Source organism: Gnatocerus cornutus, chromosome 9, assembly GCF_029298725.1.
Source record: "Gnatocerus cornutus isolate USDA-ARS CGAHR chromosome 9, icGnaCorn1.1, whole genome shotgun sequence".
Classification (NCBI taxonomy): domain Eukaryota; kingdom Metazoa; phylum Arthropoda; class Insecta; order Coleoptera; family Tenebrionidae; genus Gnatocerus; species Gnatocerus cornutus.
In genome coordinates this window covers 12460053-12481451 of record NC_142241.1, presented here as the reverse complement: position 1 = coordinate 12481451, position 21399 = coordinate 12460053, and the positions used below count along the sequence as shown (strand labels likewise).

General features: G+C 33.8%; 1 protein-coding gene across 1 annotated transcript in view; it reads right to left on the bottom strand.

Moving 5' to 3' along the window:
- dpy (fibrillin-like protein dumpy) overlaps positions 1-7051 on the bottom strand; it is a 125357-nt gene extending 118306 nt beyond the window's left edge. The window contains exon 1 of the mRNA XM_088046342.1: positions 6933-7051. Coding sequence (XP_087902468.1) covers positions 6933-6942 — 10 coding nt within the window. The 5' untranslated portion in view covers positions 6943-7051. The remainder of the gene's footprint in view (positions 1-6932) is intronic.
- Between the last annotated feature and the right edge of the window lie 14348 nt (positions 7052-21399).

Below are 21399 nucleotides of genomic sequence, written 5' to 3'. Positions count from 1 at the left end.
GTTCGTTTATTCCAACTGTAAAAGTTAAACGACCCTCGAAGTAATTAAATGAAATTGTCCGGAACTTGCAAGTTACTCGAATTAAAAGGAGCAAAAACAGTGAATCGCTGGAAAATAAAAGTCTTCCTGTAAACTTTACTCAGATCAATTGTCGATGTTAATCTTGATTAATGAAGTGGTTTGATAAAAATACAAGGAGTCTGGTTACTTGAAATAAAATGAAATTGACTCGATATAATTGGCTCATTATCATGAAATTAGCATGTGCCAGTGGACATAAATTTGAAGATGTGTTAAGCTAGGCTTATCCTGAATAGCCAGAGGATGCGATCGGGATTAATTTATGCAACTACTGCGCTAATAATAGATCAATGTTATCAATCGTTTGACCTTTTACATATCATAAGACTTCTAATCTCTCCATTGTAACTCCACACCATATGGTCAACTTTCACTTATCGATCATATAAATGGTATCATTCAGTGGTACCAATTATTTTTTGTTTATTTTAAAAGTCGTGATCTTTCCAAACCGGACTTTCTTAATATCACCTGAAGAGCAGCGAATTTTTGATGTTCACACCCTTGCATACAATGCTCTTTCCCCCATGGGGCTCAGACATAATTACACCACCTGCTGGGTTGTTTTTTGCCCATCAAGTACCTGAGCACAATTAACGTCAAGTCGAGACTACACAAACAACTGGCGATTTTCACAATATTTGAAGAAAGGTTAGAAGGTGCAAATTGTCGCAGGATAAGTGCAATTGTTTGCTTAATGTAATGAATATTTCAAATAAGAAATTTTTGCAACAATGTATCAGATTTGGTGAAGTGGCACAAGCGGTAAAGTGATTACTATCTCGCCTCCATGTCCTACTTTACGACGGTTCTCAGGTGATTCAATACTGAAGTAATAATCTAGGTACAAACAATGATGTAAGAATGTATGAGAAGATGGCCATCGAACTACTTAACTGGTTTTCCTGAAGAGAAAATTCGGATCCTTTTTTTCCCGAAAATGAAAGTTAGAATTTATTATCCGATCGTTTGACATTTAGAACTAAATTCACTTCCAAAAACGGGGCCAGTGCAATTTCTGCTCACTTTCCGTAATTGTCGTAATTGCAAAGTCAACAATTAGATGGTCTTTAACATTTCAACTCAACTTTCTATGCATTGCTCACAGTAAATTCCAGATTGTGGTTCTCATCCACCATCACAAATCCACTAACTAACCCCATTGCTAAGCATGGACGCCCAACTTTACGTAAAAGCAACCAAGTTGATCAAGTTGTTCGTAAAAAAGTACTTCGAGGAATTTCGTCACGGTTAAAGGAAGTAATCTCTGAGACAATTACGAAACCGGACTACTTAAGTGAAATTGCTGTGGGTTAATTCGCGCCATCTTGGATTAAATCTATTTTTTAGCCGTGGTGCTGACCCTGGGTAAAGGGCAAAATGTTACCTTGCTACCCACAATGATGCACGGAATTGATTTATGTTGGGTTGTGCGGTTTTCGTGTCTTGGTGACAAAAGACTGATCTCCTTATTTGGGGAATTTATGGGAAGCTTGGATCAGATTATGGAAATTGAGTTCCATGAATAGTTTTGGGGAATTTTGTGACTGTGATGAAAAGATTGGATTTTTATGGCAGGTGGAAAGAGAAGGTGTGGGTTTGTCGAACTTGGACGACTTTATTAGCAGTTTAATAATTTTGTAAAATTTATGAGGAAAAGTTGAACCTGGCTTAATTAAAGAAAGTAGTTTTTGGAGGTTTTTGCTTATTATAAAATAATGATGCACGAAGGTGAAGGAGAATACTCTAAAAATATACAAAGAATTTATGAAATTTTACATTTGAAAAAGCAAAAACCTGAAGAATATTCGTTAGTTGGATACAGAAAAAGGAAATTTGTTTCCGGGACAATTTAGATCCGGTTGATTTCTTTGCGAATATAATTTGTTGGTAATCTAAACATTACAAAAATTATAATAAACGGAAAACTAACCAATGAAAAAGTGACACACCAAATCCACAGCTCGACTTCTTTTGTTTTGTGCGTTTTTTGTTATCAACATCCAATGAAATGATTCTTTTAAATATAAATTTGTCAAGTACATTTTGGACTATTTTTGAAGTGATAACCTTGGAATAAGTTAAGTTTCTAGATTCTCAACTAAATAAAAAAACGGTGTCCCTCATTATTCATTACTGGAGCTACAATTGAACTAAACTACAAGGTTTTAAACAATTTGTCTTTTATCTCAAAATTACGAGTTCTATTGGTGGATTTTGGAAATTTTTGCTTTGTCTTCAAAATAAAAATTTCTAAAATTTGTGTCTTTTGCGCTAAAATTTGGCAATTTTGTAGAGTTAATACACTACTTAAAAATAGTAATTTCCCTATATTTCGTAGTCATAGCATTCAAATTATCAAAATTACGAATTTAATTAATTGTTGGATTTCAAACATTTTTGCTTCGTCTTCAAAATGAAAATTTTTAAAAATTGAGTTTTTTGCACTACAACTTTACAATTTGGTAGAGCTAATACTCCACTTTTGCGCTACAATTTTACAATTAGGTAGAGTTAATACACTACTTAAAACTAGTCATTTCCCAAAATTTCACATTAGTAGCATTAAAATTACCAAAATAGCAAACTTTTTAGGTGCATTTCGAAAATTTTTGCTTCGTCTTGGAAATGAAAATTTCTAAAATTTGTTATCAAAATTACTATTTATTCCCAAACACCAAATTTCGTAAAAAAATGCTGACGCGCGTTTCGATAGCAATGCTACCATCATCAGACCGATGATTGCTCCAAAATTACTAAAATTATGAATTTTAAAGGAGGATATCTGAAATTATTTCTAGATTCTCAATTATTTATTCTTTTTATTTAAATCAGAGCTTATAGATATCATATTTTCGGAGAACAGTTTTTGTGCCAATTGACAATTATCCTCCAGGCAAATTCCGGACTCTTTGTTCTGTTTATTCTCATTCTTAGATATCCAGACTCTCAGTTTCTCAAGATAAAAGGACTACTTAAAAATAGTAATTTCCGTTAATTTCATAGCCGTAGCATTAAAATTACTAAAATTACGAATTTTATTGGTAGATTTCGAAAATTTTTAGATCGCCTTCAAAATAAAAAGTTCTAAAATTTGTGTCTTTTGCGCTACAATTTTGCATTTTGGTGGAGTTATTGTACTACTTAAAAATAAAAATTTCAAGAAATTTCATAGCCGTAGCACTAAAATTACTAAAATTACGAATTTTATTGTTGGATTTAAATAATCTTTTCCCAAAAACTGCTGTAACTTGTATTTAAAATAAATCCATATTAATTTATATGTTAACTACTTATTTTTATAGTGATAAAACCATAGAAAAATTACTTTTCTAGATATTCAAATAAGGAAACAAAAAACTAGTTAATGAGGCTCCAAATGAACAAACTACAATTTCTGAACGCGTCCTCAATAAACTTAAAAGTCGTTGGATAGGTCAAAATTTATAAACCTAGAAATTTCTATGCAAATGCAGTTATAAATATTTAAAAACTGGTGAACTTTAAAAAGAAGACGATTTATTATTTGCCCAAAATGTCAGTTTTAGAAAACTTAATCCTTTTTTTTGCGACTTTTGAATGTAATATTTTGATTCATGACCCCATATATGCAAAAATCAAGATTTTTTGTCACCCGCAAATTCCGGCGACCCCAAATATTCCCAAAACCAATTCACAACCTCGTTTTGCGTTTCGTGTCACTTGACAATCCAAGAACACGTGCTTAAAAGCCCTCATTAAAGTATAATTTCAAAACATTACCTCGACAACAAATTTCATTTCCGAAGTGTTGAACATGTTTGTCAGAATTGTTAGTTGTATATCATTATGCCGTAATAATCGACAATTTACATGCTTGGGTACTTTACAACGTGTGACATCATTCTGGTAAAATTTACTATTATTTTTTCTGTGAGATTTGATGGTCAATGATTAGCTGTTTGCTACTTACGTAAGACAGCATCGAACAACATTAATATTTTTCTGAAATCATTTGCATAGAAGTCTCGGATTTACTATAATAATTTGTTTAAGCTCACAGATGATGTAATAAAGTGTGTAATTTAATTGGCGATTGTGCACGTTGTTTATATTGTTCTTTCGGTAGTTTATGTCATTAAAACATTATTGAATAAATGTTTGTACAAAGTAGCGATTATCAATTATCCGTCTATAATTACGTTAATAAAAATCCGATTTTGAGATAAGCCGCGTCCTTGCTTACTGTTCGCTTTGAGTTGTTATTCCTCCACAAAATGTTAATTAAGAAACTAAGCCATTAAATCAGTTTACTTTTATTTGCAAGCATTCCATGCATGGAGAATAAAATAAAGCCCATAAAAATCCCGCTCGGACTTTTATGCCATTAGCTCTTCCGCGAGCACCCTAGGACACCAGCAATAACTTTTTACGCCGCAATGTTAATTTCTTTCTCCCAGCAAGATTTATGTGGGCCGAAAACGCGTAAACGCCGATTAAATTACCTCCCAACCCACCCTAATTGGATGATTACTAGGAAAACTGATTGATATGGTGCGGGATAATTTTTCTCCGTGTGGGGTTAATGATCCAAAAATTAAACAAGCCCCGGTTTTATGTCCACACAAAAAACGGTTATCTACCTGCTGAAGATAAGCTGTGTTAACATTGTTCGAAGATAGCAACATGTGTTGGATCCCTCGCGTTCCGCCCCTCATTGTGCATGCGAACTGTGCCACGGTCGGACATATCTAACGGTTTTTTTAAGAAAAAATTTACACCATTGCACTACTTTGAGTGATATGATAACAAAGATTTACCGTTTGTAATAAGAAGCCGTAACTTGAAATAATTCACGCTTAATGTTCGCTCGACGTGAGATCACATATTACTATGTTTGCATAACGGACGTTTTAAAGCTTTGTACTAGGAAGAAAGGTGCTATAATTTTGTAATAGCATTTTCATGCCCACCGAGCTCACATTCGCTACTATAATAGTAAAGCGAGTTCCTTACTTCATAACTGTAATGAACATTTCTGCGGAGCTGAGACGTGGAATTTGGAAAAATCGCATCTATAGCAAGCCAAAATTTGAGGCGCAGGTAACATTTCAGCGGTGTGAGTCACGATTTTTTATAATATTAAAGTGGAGGTTTGGGGCGAGACTCGCCAATCTACGTCACAGTTGACTCAGACTCTTTATAAGGAGCAATTTTCTGGTCATCTAGGACTCATTTTGGGTCCATTAGTCCGAAAAAACGAATTTAAGGTGTTTAGATCAGATTTACGGGGGAATTAACAGGTCATCAAACACTACATTGTCATCCTAAAGAATTGAAAAGTCATCTAACAGTTGTACTACGACTCCCCTGCATGGCCCATAGAATTTGCAGTGAGTCAGATTTCGCAAGAGAGCGAGGTCAACCAGAGCTGAAAGAACCAGCCGAAGACATTTCGAGTTGGGTAACCCCAACTGTATCAATAATTACCGTTTCTAGAAGCTTAATCTTCCAGTGTTTTAAAACCCGAGCGCACTAGAAAGTCCTCGGAATAATAAGAGAAAGTATTTTTATCCAAAAAGTCGACACGTGACAATCAATATGGATGCGACGTTTGGGGACAACAAAACCGACAACACCATAATGGTCTATCCTGAGAAATGAGTTATTGTTGATTATTCAAATGTCGGCACGAGTTTCTCTTCGTAATTTTTTATGTAACATTAAAAGTTTATCGAGGAATTCCATCGTTGTGTTGGTAAAGGTAATCTAGACGGATGCACTTATGAAGAGCCGATCGAGGGCTTTAAATTAAAAAAGTAATAATGTGAATGTCGCTAACATTTAGAACAGGCGGCCTTGTCTTAATGTTAAAGGTAAAAATGGTCGTGAAGAATGCCCACGTCTCGGGTTTTCTGTTTGGAAAACACTCAACTTCAGTCCAGTTTTTCAGGTCTTTTACTGTCAATATTTACTCGACTTTCACGTTGCCGCGAGATATCCAACCTTTCACAGTTCGATTCAGAGCCAACAATGAAAATCCAAAATTGTAATGACCGGAAATTGAGAAACTAGCCAAGGAGGAAATTCTAGCTTCGCTCTATTACAATTTTTTCACTCAAAACGGGGGCGTTCGCCCCCTTTGATTAAAACATGGTAGTTTCATAGAGGGGTAGTTTGCAAAATGGTCGTTTTGCCCGAATTTCCGAACATATGCATAGAAGGAACTCAGAATCGCCCCCGCAGCCAGAGAAAGTGTTTACGTCAGAAGCTGAGTGGACCTAGAAACGCTTTGCAATACTTTGCAACGGTGTCAAAACTGCCACATGAAAATTGCACTAAACATAGCAGCTAAAGTCCGACTTTAGGAGATTTGAGCCTGTGAAAGCACCGTTATGCTAACAAGAAAATTTGCCGTTTCCAAACAAGTTTTGCCGAAACTGAATGGACACCGAAAGGAATTAATCAGAGTCCTGTCATTAACCGGACACCTATGCTATGTTGTAACAATCTTGGGAATTCTATAACATGGGTTTCGCGCTTGGTGCACCGTTGATATCTCCACTAAACTTCAGGAATTTCGGGTTAGTAAGGATTGTCAAGGAGCAGGAATCGCCGGCCAACGTTCGGTTTGAATTAAAATCCACACTAGTCTCTTCTGGGTGTATTTAGGTCGATGATTTCTCTCGTTACGTTCAACGCAAGCAGTCCAAAGGTCCTTGTTTAATTTCTCGGAAATGCAACAGTCCACAAGACACTCACGAGTTTTCCAACGCGCCACACTTCGAAAGTTTCACAGCTGTTATCACAATCTCAACACTTGGTTTTAGTTGGCCGACGATGGAGATTTTAGTAATTTTTTTTTGACTTACCAGTCGCCATGGCTGTACGTTGCCAGGGCTATTGGGCCCCTAATCACTCCACTGTAAATTTTGGGGCACTGCTACTCACTTGAAAGTCTTCTACTAGACTGAGTGCTCCAAGAGTTCGTAGCGTCTTGGCGAACGACTCGACCGTGAGACGCGGCTTTTCATTGGCTATCGCGCGTATGTGAGAATAGCGAAGTCACTCACTTCTGATACAGACCGGAGCCCACGGATATTTCTGCATTTGACTCCTGCAACCGGAGGATCTAGTTACTGAAGAACGCACCGCATCCATAAGTGCGAAAACCCGAAAGAGCTTCGAATTACTGAGGGCGTGAAGGCAGAAAATTGGGCAATTTGTACACGACACTGAGCACCCTCGAGCTGGGAGATTCTTCACGTAATGAATTGCTCTTCGAAGACGAGGATGCTTATTATCTGCGGTGGTGTTCTTTTAAAAATATTTCTGTATTTCGGCGGCATTTTATTAAACAGATTTTCTGTTTGATTAGAAGGGTGCAAAAAATCGAATTTGGATGATCAAAAGGATCCGAAGCGTTTGAAGAATCGAAAGAACTTGAAGAATTCAAAGCATCTAAGCAAGTTAAAATATTTAAAGGATACGAAGAATAGGAAAGGAATGCAAGAAAAAGTTCAAATGAAGAAACCGAACGTTATACGAAAATCGAATAAATCAAAAGAATCAAAAGGTTTGAAATCATCCAACGAACTAAATAATCGAATAAACTCCCAGAAATGAAAGAAATTCAAATTTTACCAAATCGAAAAAAAATGCGTAAAGAGTCAAAGTTTTAAGTCCATTCTTATTATTGAAATGATGGCAAAAGTTCAAACAAACTGCAGAATATACAAAGCTTTGAAAAATTTGGAGATTTTAAACGATCAGATAAAGAATTATTTAAGACATTCAAAGGGTGCAAAATGGTGAAAATTTTAATCAACGCTCACAAAATTTCAAAATATTTACAAAAATAGTAAAAAACAACGCAAATTTATTACAAAAGTAAGCGACATATCGACCGAGTTTGAACGAGAGACAAAAGGCAACTAACTTTTACATTGAAAAAATAAAATTTAGCTAAGTCCAATTTCTAAGCTAAAAAATTGCGAGCAAAACGATTTCGAAAAGAGTTTCTTTATATTTGCCTTAATTCCGGAGATATCAAACAAAATCGTTTTCTAAAAAAAAATGAGCCGAGAAAAACGATGGCGCAAAGGGTTTCTTAATATCTGTTTTAGTTCCGGATTTATTTGGCTTTAAAAATTTGAAAAATTAAAATCAACGATCCGAAACTTCAAACGGCCATAACTCAGTTATTAGTGTATGTAAATTATGAGCCCGGATTTGAAATCTGCGTGAAATCCTGCAAAAAATGAGCCTAAATAGCACAAGTTCAGGCCAAAAATAAGCGAGAAATCGACTGAGCAAACTTTACATAATTTCAATTTTTTTCCGAAAAATCAAAATCTATTTTAAGGATTTTAAGAATCCAAATAGTCCAAGATAATCGAACAAATAAAGACATCCTGGAAGCTGTGTACATAGCCTAATTCAGAAATAACATTTCTAAAATGCTTGATAGATATGTCATACCGCTACATAGCGGTTCAGTGCTAAGTAAACTCTTCTGTGATGTAAAAATTGAAAACATAACCGCATATGAGTGTCTCCAAATATAAAATTTACGACAAGTTTATTTCATCAAGAAAATAACTGTTTAACTTATTGCCATAATAATAATAAATCTCATTTTAATTGTGTTTTCGTTTTATTATTTTACATCCAATTTCCAGTTTTTATCACATAATTCATTTAGGAAGGTTAACCATCGATCATGTTTGACAAATGAAGCTAATTTGAAAACGCCCTAATTAGGTACTGTCTTTTCAATTTAAATTCTTCTGAAAAGAAAGACAAGGAGAAAGTATTCCACCACAAAATGGAATCCGAAATCTACATAACTTAATTTCAAGTATCGATATCTCGCGACACTCCTTGCTTGTTGGATGGGTGTATAAGAAAAGGTAGAAATGACATGATATTTATTTTACGACACATATACCCAGTCTTTATAAGGCAGATGTCAGGAGTTCTCCGGAATTTTATTTATTTTAATTCCCTTATTTTTGTACTTAGGCGAAGCGAGCTTACACACTCCGTTACCACAGTAATTTATGCTACTGCAACAAAAAGAAGCGCTAACATCTTAATTGCCTTTTCACGAAGTAGAAAACTTCAAATTAATATGAGTTCATCATCTCGCATTAATTTATTACAATGTCCTTATCACTTCGCTCTTTCGCCTTGAGTGACAATCATTTTTACACCTCCAATAATTGTTTAATTTTGCGAGAATTTAGTGTGTCATTCAAATCACTTCTTCTCTGTTGATGAAATGGAAAAATAAACCTCTAATTACCACGTGAGGCGAAAGAAGGAAGCTCAAACAATGAATTCGGCAATCCAGGAGGCGTCACGATCGTATCAATTAGCCATCATCGTCCATTATTTTTCATGAGTTTCTGTTTCTTTCATTCCTGCAACCTTCAAGCTTGAACCTACTTAACCGTAATGGAATAATAAATTAATCGAACCCATCAGGAAAATTAATATTAAATACGCTAATATTCTTATTTTTTCCGCTTGTGTAATGAGACCAATAAAACTGATAACGAGTGTAAACCAGATAAAAATTTATTATTACAGTCGTAGCTAATATTTAAAACAGTTTTCAGCCGAGCGGTCATTTAATTAAGATTCTTTTGACTATTTATAGGTCTGATGAAGAACCTGTCGCTATTTGTAAGGTCCTCGATACAGTGATCTCTTTACATATTTTCTCTGCAAGTTGTTCTATAAAACTAATTACCTGTGCCTCAGAAATTAGTTTATTTACCTACGTCTAATTGCAAGAAATAATTATGTTAGATAATGGTCGCGCATTAAAGTCTCCACATTAAACTGTGGGAACAATTATTGAAAAACGGGAATCAGTGCGCGCATCCACAAGGTCCCGGTCAAAACCTAATCTGTAAATGCCATCTGACCTCAGCGGGCTTTAATTAAAATTTAATTAAAGACAAATTATTGTTTAATTGGTTTGGCGGGAACTAACACTGACAAAGTAACTGTGATTTTTAATATTTGCCGGACCTGTTATGTTATGTTAGTTTCCTTCTTTTTGGTGTAACGGCAGAGTACCTCCTACACCGCATCGTTAATGATTATTTATCAATTAATCTTCCATTCTCTCGTTAAGGCCGGAGTGATTATCACTTATGACATGATTATTTTGAGTCTATGACAATGTTTGGTGCATCCCGGAAGGTCCTTTCGTCAGATCCTTGAGTGGTTTTATGGTTTAGAGAGTGAGGCTTACTGTAATCAGAGGTCTTGTATTTTTTTTTCACAAATGCATCGTTAATCAAACAAAACGTAGTGACATTAACACACTTTGTAGTAATTAATATAAAATTCTGATGTCATCTTAGCTGTTATCCCTTTTGTCCCGGCATTACCAAATGCCATAAAATCCAATCATAGAACGCGAATGTACCGCTAAATCACTTGATTCTTACAAAAAGGCCTTTTCGCTGAGACATTAAACAGCACCATAAACGTGGCTTTATAGCAATGCTACTTCATTGAAACTTCTAATAATCATATTAATTAATATTATATTACTGTAGTAATTCACTTCCGCAATTACACCTCCTGCTGGACTTTAGTTAAATTTTCAACAGGTGGACTTTGTTCATAAAGTAAGTTGAGACGACAGAAAATTGATTATATGGGAATTATGCTCATTTAACTTGTTCCTATAACGCCGTGTTTGCGTGATTTGACAAATTTAAGGCTTGTTTTTTATATTTATGGTCCTGCTGGGGCTCCCACGACAAGTTGTCGCGAGATCTGTGAAGGACAGTAATCGGGGATTTTCAGGCGTAAATTATGCTTATCTTGGGTAAGTCGATAATCCAAGTGTGGAGAATGCAATTCTGTTGAGGAGATTTATATTTTATTTGGGGCATTTATGTTATTTGTCGCTTTTGTAGGCTTATCTTTTACTGCAGTTGTGTCGAAACTTGATATTATTTTTACGATATTTTAATCGCGATCGTTATTTATACATTTATGTTTAAATAAGTACCTTATTGTCTCCTTTAAAAATTTAAAAGTGAAAAATCAAATACGCAAAAACTTCATATTTGTTCAATTGATTTATTCTCTATAGTGCAAGAAGGTACAAATCATTGCAAAATTTATATTTCCTCTTTTTGTCGTGATTTATTGCTATTCATCATTATTCTGTTTATTTTATTTATCATCTCCTGACTCAAACCTTTTACGTGTTTGTTTTTTAACCTTGTCAACCTTATGACCTCTCTATTTTGGGTTGTTATAATGTGAAAAGGCGCGAAAAAAACTATGGCGGAACTTTTTATCTGTTTTATTTTCGTTGATACCGAGCTTTAAAATTTCGAAACTGAACATTCATTTTTCGAAACTTTGATCGGCCATAACTCAATTACTTGTTGAAGAATGTGAATTTTGAGCCCAGATTTGGAATTTGCGTGAAATGAGTTAAATAACGCAAGCTTACTTCAAAAAATAAGCGAGACATAGATTCCAGAAGTTTGCCATAGTTTTAGTCACGAATTTTCGCGAAAAACTGCAAATTTCGACTTTTAAAAAATTCAAGAACTATTTCTTATGTAAAAAATCGCGAGAAAAACGATGGTGCAAACCGCATCTCAATATCTGAAATAGTTTGCGAGATATCGAGCACGAATTGTTTTAAACCTTCAAAAATTTGGCCCTCTGGCGACAACCCAAAAATTCAAACGGCCATAACTCAGTTATTTGTTGACGAAAATAGAAAATTCTCAAGTTTTTGAATTCAGCGTGACATTTTGCGTAAAATGAGCCCAAATTTGTTGAGTTTGCTTAATGAATAAACGAGGCATTGGCTAAAAACTGTTTTGGAAACATCATTTTAGGGTGATTTTCAATCAATGTTTTCAAAATGAAAACGACGTTTAATAGCTTTGAATTTACACCAGTCGAAAGAGGAGCTCGAAATCTATCTACTGGCCAAATTTGAGATCGATCGGACACATAGTTTACAAGCTATGCTCAAAAATAAAAAAAATGAAAAATTTTCATCGTTTGAGTCGCAATTTTTTTTCGCGAAAAATCGACTATCGAATTGTGGGCTTTTGAGAACATTTTCTAACGTAAAATGAGCCGAGAAAAACAATGGCGCAAACCGCATCTCAATATCTCAAATAGTTTCCGAGATATTTAACTTTAAAAATTACGAAAAATGAAAAAAAAATGAAAATCAACTTTCCGAAACTTTGATCGACCATAACTCAGTTATCTGTTGTCGGATCTGAATTTAAATCCCAGATTTGAAATCTGCGTAAAATTCTGCGTAAACTGATGTATAATAACTTAAGTTTACTCTAAAAAGTAAGCGAGATATCGATATCAGAAGTTTGGCCATAGTTTTAGTCATAAATTTTTGCGAAAATTCGCAAATTTTGACTGTAGAAAAATCAAAGAACTATTTCTTATGTAAAAAGTAGCGAGAAAAACGATGGCGCAAACCGCATCTCAACATCTGAAATAGTTTCCGAGATATCGCGCACGAATTGTTTTGAACCTTCAAAAATTTGGCCCTCTGGCAACAACCCAAAATTTCAAACGGCCATAACTCGGTTATTTATTGACAAATATTAAAAAATTATCATGTTTTTGAATTCAGCGTAACATTCTGCGTAAAATGAGACCCAAATTTGTTGAGTTTGCTTAATAAATAAACGAGGAATTGGCCAAAAACTGTTTTGAAAACATCATTTTAGGGTGATTTTCATCAATGTTTTCAAAATGAAATCGACGTTTAATAGCATTGAATTACACATCAGTCGAAAGAGGAGCTCGAAATATATCTAGTGGCGAAATTTGAGATCTATAGGACAAATAGTTTTCGAGTTATGGCCAAAAATAAAAAAAATGAAAAATTTTCATCGTTTGAGTCGCAATTTTTTTTCGCGAAAAATCGACTATCAAATTTTGGGCTTTTGATAAGATTTTCTAACGTAAAATGAGCCGAGAAAAACAATGGCGCAAACCGCATCTCAATATCTCAAATAGTTTCCGAGATATTTAACTTTAAAAATTACCAAAAATGAAAAAAAATGAAAATCAACTTTCCGAAACTTTGATTGGCCATAACTCAGTTATCTGTTGTCGGATCTGAATTTAAATCCCAGATTTGAAATCTGCGTAAAATTCTGCGTTAAACTGATGTAAATATCTTAAGTTTACTCTAAAAAATAAGCGAGATATCGACAGAAGAAGGTTTACATAAATTAGCTCATGAAATTTTGACCCACACTTTTTGTGATCGAGTCTTGTAAGACATCATCTGCACCACTCTCTTTTATAAATCCTCCTTTCTTTATGCCTGATCCTTTGTCGTGGTGACATTCCCACCAAAATAATTGTAATCATAAATTTCAGTGAAATTTTCCAACCATGTGAAATGGATTTTTCCAAGCCGTTATTATTTACATCATTTCTCCATAAAATGTTAAAACTGCTACAATTCAGTTTAACGACTATTTTAATTTTTATTTTGGTCCGTAAAACACCCACAATCCCCCTAGTCATGAAAAAAACGCGCTTTAAATTCGGCCCTGTTCGGAGACTTCAACGCTGGATGAAGAGTGCATCTTTTCCGCTCAGCCCGAAATAATTCTCTTCCCGATCTATATTTAGCTTTAATCGGTGTAACCGTTATGAAATAATGTCTTAATTACAGTGATTTGGATGACGAAAAGCCCTGAACGGGTCATGTGTGACTTGGCGTTCCGGTTGAGCTGATCCAGCACCGGAGGCATACGAAAGTCCATCTTCACAGTAGCTGGAACCACAATACCCGTTGTGGAGGGGTGCAATTAAAACGATTTGGTCTTGCGGCCTTGCCATCCTCCAAGGTCGCTATAAGCTCGCTAATATTAGCCGGAATTCCTCGAATATCTTCGGATTTTTATTTTTAAACGAGCGCAAGAGCTTATTATGTTTACTTGCTCATGGGCGATAAAAGCAAATAGCTTAGTGCCGTTTTGTTTTAATTCTGTAATTAAGAATTGTTGCGCAAAAAATTGGACTGCAAAAGCAATTTCCTCTGAAATTGCAATAATTGCAGCTTCATGTGTTAAGTCACTGCTATAAACAGAATTATCTGGATTGAAAACTACAAATAATTGATTTATTGATGAGGAGTACAACAAAATTGCCTCTTTATCGGTACTCAAGATCAGCTTAATACCCCCAAGGTCAATATTATTCAGATTGTTCTTTTATACTTTTCGGTTATCGGGGCGAAATTAGATTTACAGTGACTTAAAAATTTATTTCTCAGGGAGATAACTAACGAGCGGCACTATCTTGAATAATTATGAACTACCTACAAGAGCTTCAGGCAAATCCTCAACGGTTAAAATTATTTTTAATACATTTTTATAATTGCACCTAATTATAACATGTTGGGACTTCTAAGATTATTTTAATTTGGTAAACCATAGCTAGTGCAACTCTTTGTTTTTCTTATCAAAAATCAGACACGCCATGTGAACAAAGCAATTTTAACTGCAACTGCAAAATAATGAGCACAAAAATAAAGCAGAAGAATTTTTCTTACGAGGCCGCAATCTTTGAACATTTCAAATTATAGTTTTTTTTTAATTTTGATGCGATTTACTTGTACCCACTGATTGCTTTAATTGCTGGCATAAAACACGTATTTTGCTAATATTTATTTTTATCCGCTGAAATAATCGCAATTAAAAAAAAGGAAGCTCCACCATTCACCGGAAAACTCACTCCGGATTTCGGCCTTGTGCTGCAACGCTGTGCTAAAAACTTTTGTCCTAACCTTGCACAAACAACCAAAAATTGACTCCATCAGTAAGAAATAACAAATAAATTGCTTTTTTTTTAGAAAACAATCAACGTAACGTTCAGCTTCAAGTAAAACATAAATTGCATTGTTAAACCTTTGAGGCTATAAATACTGAAAAATATGACTAATTCTTCCAAGCAAACAGAAAAAAGAAAACTCTCTAGACACTTGAAGCTTTTTGTCCCCATTAAATAGAGATTAACCGTGCATTTTAAAAATCTCCGTCGTTCTTGAGAAACCATAAAATCCATAATTTACATGATTTATAAAATCGTTAAAGACTGAGTTTTTACTGCATAAGTGATATAATCGACTGAAAATAATTCGTGTTTAACCAAATAAACAATTTTTTCTTGTCCGGAGTGAAATTATTTGTTTATCCATATTTGAAGTAATTCCTCGTGAAAAAATATGTATTTTATCGAAGCTCATTTATATACCATATCCTACCATAAAATCGGTCATTATGCATAAATTTACAAACTAATGTCGGCTATTTTTCAGACACCCACATTAGCAGGTTAGCAGTTTTTTTGTTCAGAATGGCTCAGACTTTTAATTGGGCGCCACAAGATAGCGGTGCGGTTTAGGTGGGAGCTGATAAAGTGTACTTAATTGTTAACAAATTTGGAAAAGGAAAAACGACGAGGAGATTAAAAGCGTTTTATTGCAGAAACTTGGGAGGCAAATTGGAAACCAACGGGCAAGAGATATGGGATATTAATTACAGATTTTTTTAGTTTTTTTTTAATCCAGTTCGTTACTGCTTTTTGCCCTTGAGACGAGATGATGTCATGATGTTTTCTAAATTTTACACTTTTCGAGGCGTTTAGAAGAACATGGCTTTGTATGTAAAGCAGCGGAAGAACTAGAATAAATGAGACACGAATTTCAAATATGTACTTAATTGTAATTCGAGGTTTTATTGCGTACGCAAAAGAATAACATTTCAAAATAGGAAAATTAACTATTCCAAGTCTTAAGTCATTGGACATTAGATTTAAAAATCAGATATACATACCGACACCAAAATTTCAAAAATTACGACATTTTTTAAATATAAGACTTTCTTAAATATAAGGTGCATCTCTCACCAAATTTGATCTTTTTTGAGTGATCAATACACTTCGACGTATTTTTCACTGCATTTAATATAAAAATTTCCAAAAATTGTAGTTTTGCATGTAAATTTTTGATATTTGGTTGATTTAAGAAGTTGGTCGAGATTAGTAACCTCCACAAATTTTATTACAGTATCATCACAAATGATGATATTACAGTGTGTTGAAAAAAATAAAAGAATTTTTCGAGCTCTTAATATAAAAATGTCCAAAAATTATACTTTTTGACGTAAATTTTTAGGCACTTAGGTACTGTTAATAAGGCCGGTAATCTCCAGAAATTTTGTTATTGTAACACAAAAAATAAAGAAATTGCAGTGTGTTGAAAAAATGGAGAAAATTTTCAGAGCCCTCACAATACAAATTCCCAAAAATTATACTGTTTGACATAAATTTCTTAAAATTTGGGCTTTTAATAAGTCGCTCAAACCTAGTAATTTCCACAATTTTCATCAAAAATAAAAAAATTACAAAGTGTTGAAGAAACGTTCAGATCTCCAAAATTGAAAAATCAAAAATTGTAACAATGAAACAACTCATTGACATAAAATCATGCTAAGCCTCTTAGGAGTATAGTGGCAATGTCGCCACAAGTCAAGTTTTTCGAAGAGTGAAGTAGTAATAAAAATTTGCTTTAAGTAGATAAGTTTTTCAATTGTATAAATGATTATACAGGTTTATTAAATTAGTTTTTATTGGTGTAAAACTGTTCCTTTCGTACTGTAATTATAATTTATGTAAAAATATTCAGATGAAATAACGAGGAATTTGTAAAAATATAGAAAGCTCAAAACGTGTTAAATCCATTTGTTGACGGTCTTGTTAACCTTAAATTAATAAAATCCCTTATTTAACGCAATTCCATTTAACCGTTGATATATTTTAATACAAACTCGTCTCTGCACAACCTCAAGTTGCCTCATTAAACGTCTTGAGCTGAAACTCGTTCTTTTTGTATTTAAACAGCAGAAGTTGTTTCTAACTGATCATTTCGAAGCATTTATCACCGCGTCGCAATAAAAAAAAACAGAAATTGAAGTCACTTTAAATACATGACGTCACCAAGCAGCCATCCATGTTGTATCCTGATGTAAGCAGTAATAATTAGAATTAAGAATACGAAGACAGCCAGTTATCTCTTCACATCTTCACTGAAGATGAGCAGCGCACGATCCCATGGTCGTCACGACATCACCAACGACAAAAATAAATCAGTTTTGAATAAAAGGAAGTTCCCAAGGTTCCTAAAAAAACATGACCAATTAACCACTAAATAATTTGTTCCAATCTGAGTCTGTCATTTTTTCTTGTCTGCGAGGATGAAACGCACTTTTCAATGAAAACCACCCGTTGTTTCGGCTTCATTGTTTAATTTTATTTGGCGTCGAAAAAATTTTGATAGATGGGTCCATTGTACCAGGAGATATGTTGACCGTTATGTCTGATTGATGGATCGGAAGGAAAACGCTGACCTTTGTGGATGGATAAATGGGCGTAAAGTTTTTGGAAACTAGATGGACAATATGTGAAGGTCTTACCAAGGTGTCAACCACCCACTTCCACCCATTTGCACAAATCTGCCTCCGGTCTCGTTCTTTCCCATTACTTTCGCAATGTGAATGAGTCAGATAACGGTGGGTGGTTTTTTGACAAGAAAAATTTGCTTGCTTCACCACTTATAATTAGAAGTGTACTTGACGACATTTATCCGGGACAGCATTGTTTTCTTTTCACAGAAATATAAGCATCATTGCGAAACAAGAAAAAATATTAACTAAATAGCAGCGCCCAATAATTACCTGCTATATGACACTGAAACTGAAAGTTTTGCAAACACGCCAATTATGTGACAATATCCCACACAGGACCACGCGATATTCTAATTAACACAATAGCTGTAAATAAAACGGACTATATTAGCAATTCATTATTTGCCACATTCTGAAGATACGAATAGATACAAATCTTCAAGAAGACAATTACGAAGCACCCAAGGCTCATTATTAAAATTCTCGATTTAAAGACGACAGAATTCAATAGCTTTTCTTTCCACGTCAATATTTTATAACTCCACGTCTTGGATTTTAATCGTTTTCCGTCTCAATCAAAACAGACGTGATGATAGCCTTGAGGATCGAAAAAGTGGGTAAAATTATCGACGATTAAACCTTATTATAGGCTAACTTAGTGTTTTGTGTGCAAAATAACGGCCATCACTTAATTAAATACATACGCGCTGGAACGAAATGTTTCAGGGAATTTTTACTTGGCGAGAATGGCAGATGAAAGAAATTATATACTTACTTGACAGAGGTTGCGTTTTAAGAAATTGATGACCACGCGAAGGGCGTGGCTGAAAAATGCGCAGAGTACTTAAGGTTTATAAGGCGAACATTATATTTTTAAAGAGGAACTTTCCTTACACTGATAAGTCTCCACAAATTTTGAAATATTTTATTTCTATTCACAAAGTTCTAATCTAAAATGAATCTAAAAGTTTCAAAATTGTATAAAAAAAATTGTACTTTTAGTTGTATTAGCGTCACAGCGACGAAATTTGGGAAGGTTACGAACTTTAACTCATTTATTAACTTCACCAAATTTCAAAATTCTGCAGCAAAAGACTCAAATTTTACAAATTTTTATTTTTAAAACAAACGCAAAAGTTTCAACATTGTATAAAAAATTGTATTTTTGGTTGTGTTAACGCCACAGCGATGAAATTTTAGGAAGTTGCGACTCTTAACTAACTAATTAACTGTACCAAATTTTAAAATCCTAGACCAAAAGGCTCAGATTTTAGAAATTTGTCTTTTTGAGACAAAAACCAAAAAGTTTCAAAATTATGTAAAAAAAATATTTCTGGTTGTGGTAATGCGACAGCAATGAAATTTAGAGAGGTTGCGACTCTTAACTAACTAATTCACTGTACAAAATTTTAAAATGCTAGACCAACAGACTCAGATTTTAGAAATTTTTATTTTTTATGTGAACCCAAAAATTTAAAAAATTGTGTTAGCGCCACAGCGATGAAATTAGGACAGGTGGCGAATTTTAACTCATTTATTAACTGCACGAAATTTCAAAATTCTGAAGTAACAGACTCCGATTTTAGAAATTATGATTTTTAAGGCAAACCCAAAAGTTACAAAATTGTATTAAAAAATTGTAATTTTGGTTGTCTTAGCACCACAGCGATAAAATTTGGAGAGGTTGCGACTCTTAACTAATTAATTAACTGTACCAAATTTAAAAATGCTAGTCCAATAGATTTAGATTTTAGAAATTTGTTTACTGTAAGTATTTATATATTTTCTTTTGAGCTTTGTTTTTAAATCCTCCTTTTTAGATTGTCTTTAAATTTTACTCGTAATTTTTATTTTGATTGTTTGGAATTAAAAGTGGTGTTATTAAGCAAAAGAAAGAGCATAAAGTTGCAGGTGTGAAATTATGTAAAGCCAAACAATTTGAAATTGTATAATCAAATGGTTGAAAATGACGAATTGACGAATGTATTGAATAAATTTGCGAATCTAATGTAAATAAATGTATAAAAAACCTTAGAATGTTAACAATTTGCAAAGAATAGCAACAACACACAATCATTACAGTTTTAATGAAGCCTACATAGTTGTATCGTTTTTATCAAAACACATTAACGCATTCACCGGTTAAGTAAAGCTTGAAGAAAGTCATTTTTACTTTCAATGATATTACCATGATCATTTTCAAAGGTGATACAGTCATATTCTTTTTATGTTGACCTCAATTATCGCTTCTTTACCCAATAAAATCTTAGAGCCAATAAATAGTAAATGCCACAAATAAAACCAAAGCGAAACACAAATCCTCATTCCCACAGAGGCACAAGAAATTACCTGTTTTTGTCAAAGTAATAAACAACAAATAAATTTATTGCCATTAAATCGTGCTTAATCATTAATCTCGAGTTATTTAAGGGCAGGTGTATACCTAAGCTATTTTCATTAAATATAGTTCTCATTCTGTGTTTCGCAGCACCGGAGGCAAGAAGTAAAAGTTTCTTAGGAATTATCTTTAAATTATAAAAAGCGTAAGTACCTTTTTATGCGTGTTCTTTAAAGACTTAATTTAGAAATTTCGTTAAACGCTAATGATAATTGCCGTTTTGATGTGAAAAAAAGTTTGTTTCTCAGTAAGGTACGACCTTGCTTTTTTCCTCTGTATGAAAGAAGATAAATACAAGAAGAACGCGGGGTTAACAATTCCTAACAATACAACACTGTGATAAAAGCGCACAGTTAGGCTTTATTGTTTTTTGATTTTTATGGTTTCTTATCCATAGAGCCTTCCCAGACTTGGCAATAACAGCTCTTACCCACACACTGCCTCATTAATTAATTATGATTTGTTCCGACAACTGATGCGAAAAACTATATTTCAATGCTTCTACAATAAATAGATTAGCATATCATGAATTGATAGCAGCTCATTTGGTTTAATTTACAATGTGTGTTTAGGAAAAAACCGGTCTCAACCCTGACACACAAAACCTGATTTTTTATTTTAATTTTAATTGGTATAATTTCATTGTTGCGCTTCCGATCGTGCCCAAACTAACCTGAATAAGTAATGAAAACGAAAATCATTAGAAGCACGCGAAAGAAGAGAGTATTTGATGATAATGAGAGTGATTTTGCTCACAAAGCGAATTAGTTTGTCCGCGACTCGATTTAACGTTTTAACGAGTGTAAAATTTCTTCTTTATCTTTGGGTGTGTTAACGTCACAGCGATGAAATTTGGGGAGGTTGCGAACTTTAACTCCTTTATTAACTCCACCAAATTTCAAAATTCTGCAGCAAAAGACTTAGATTTTACAAATTTTTATTTTTGAGACAAATCTAAGTTTCAACATTATAAAAAAAATTGTATTTTTTGGTTGTGTTAACGCCACAGCGATGAACTTTTGAAAAGTTGCGACTCTTAACTAATTAATTAACTGTACCAAATTTTAACATCCTAGACCTGGCTCAGATTTTAGAAATTTTTATTTTAAGGCGGACCCAAAAATTTCAAAATTCGACAGTAATGTAAACTAAAATCATTTGAAGCACGCGAAAGAAGAGAGTTTGTTGATAATGAGAGTGGTTTTGCTCATAAAGCGAATTAGTTTGTCCTCGACTCGTTATAGCAGAGGTGTAAAATGAGAAAGTTGTAATCCCTAATTTGAGATTTTGTGGTTTAATAAGCCAAGCGTACTGAACTTTTTTTATTGGGACTTGTTACTTATCCAAGATAGATTACTAATGTGAGAGCCGCTTTCCTGGCCAATTTGTAAATATTACACCATTTAATAACTATAAACAGTAAATTAATGC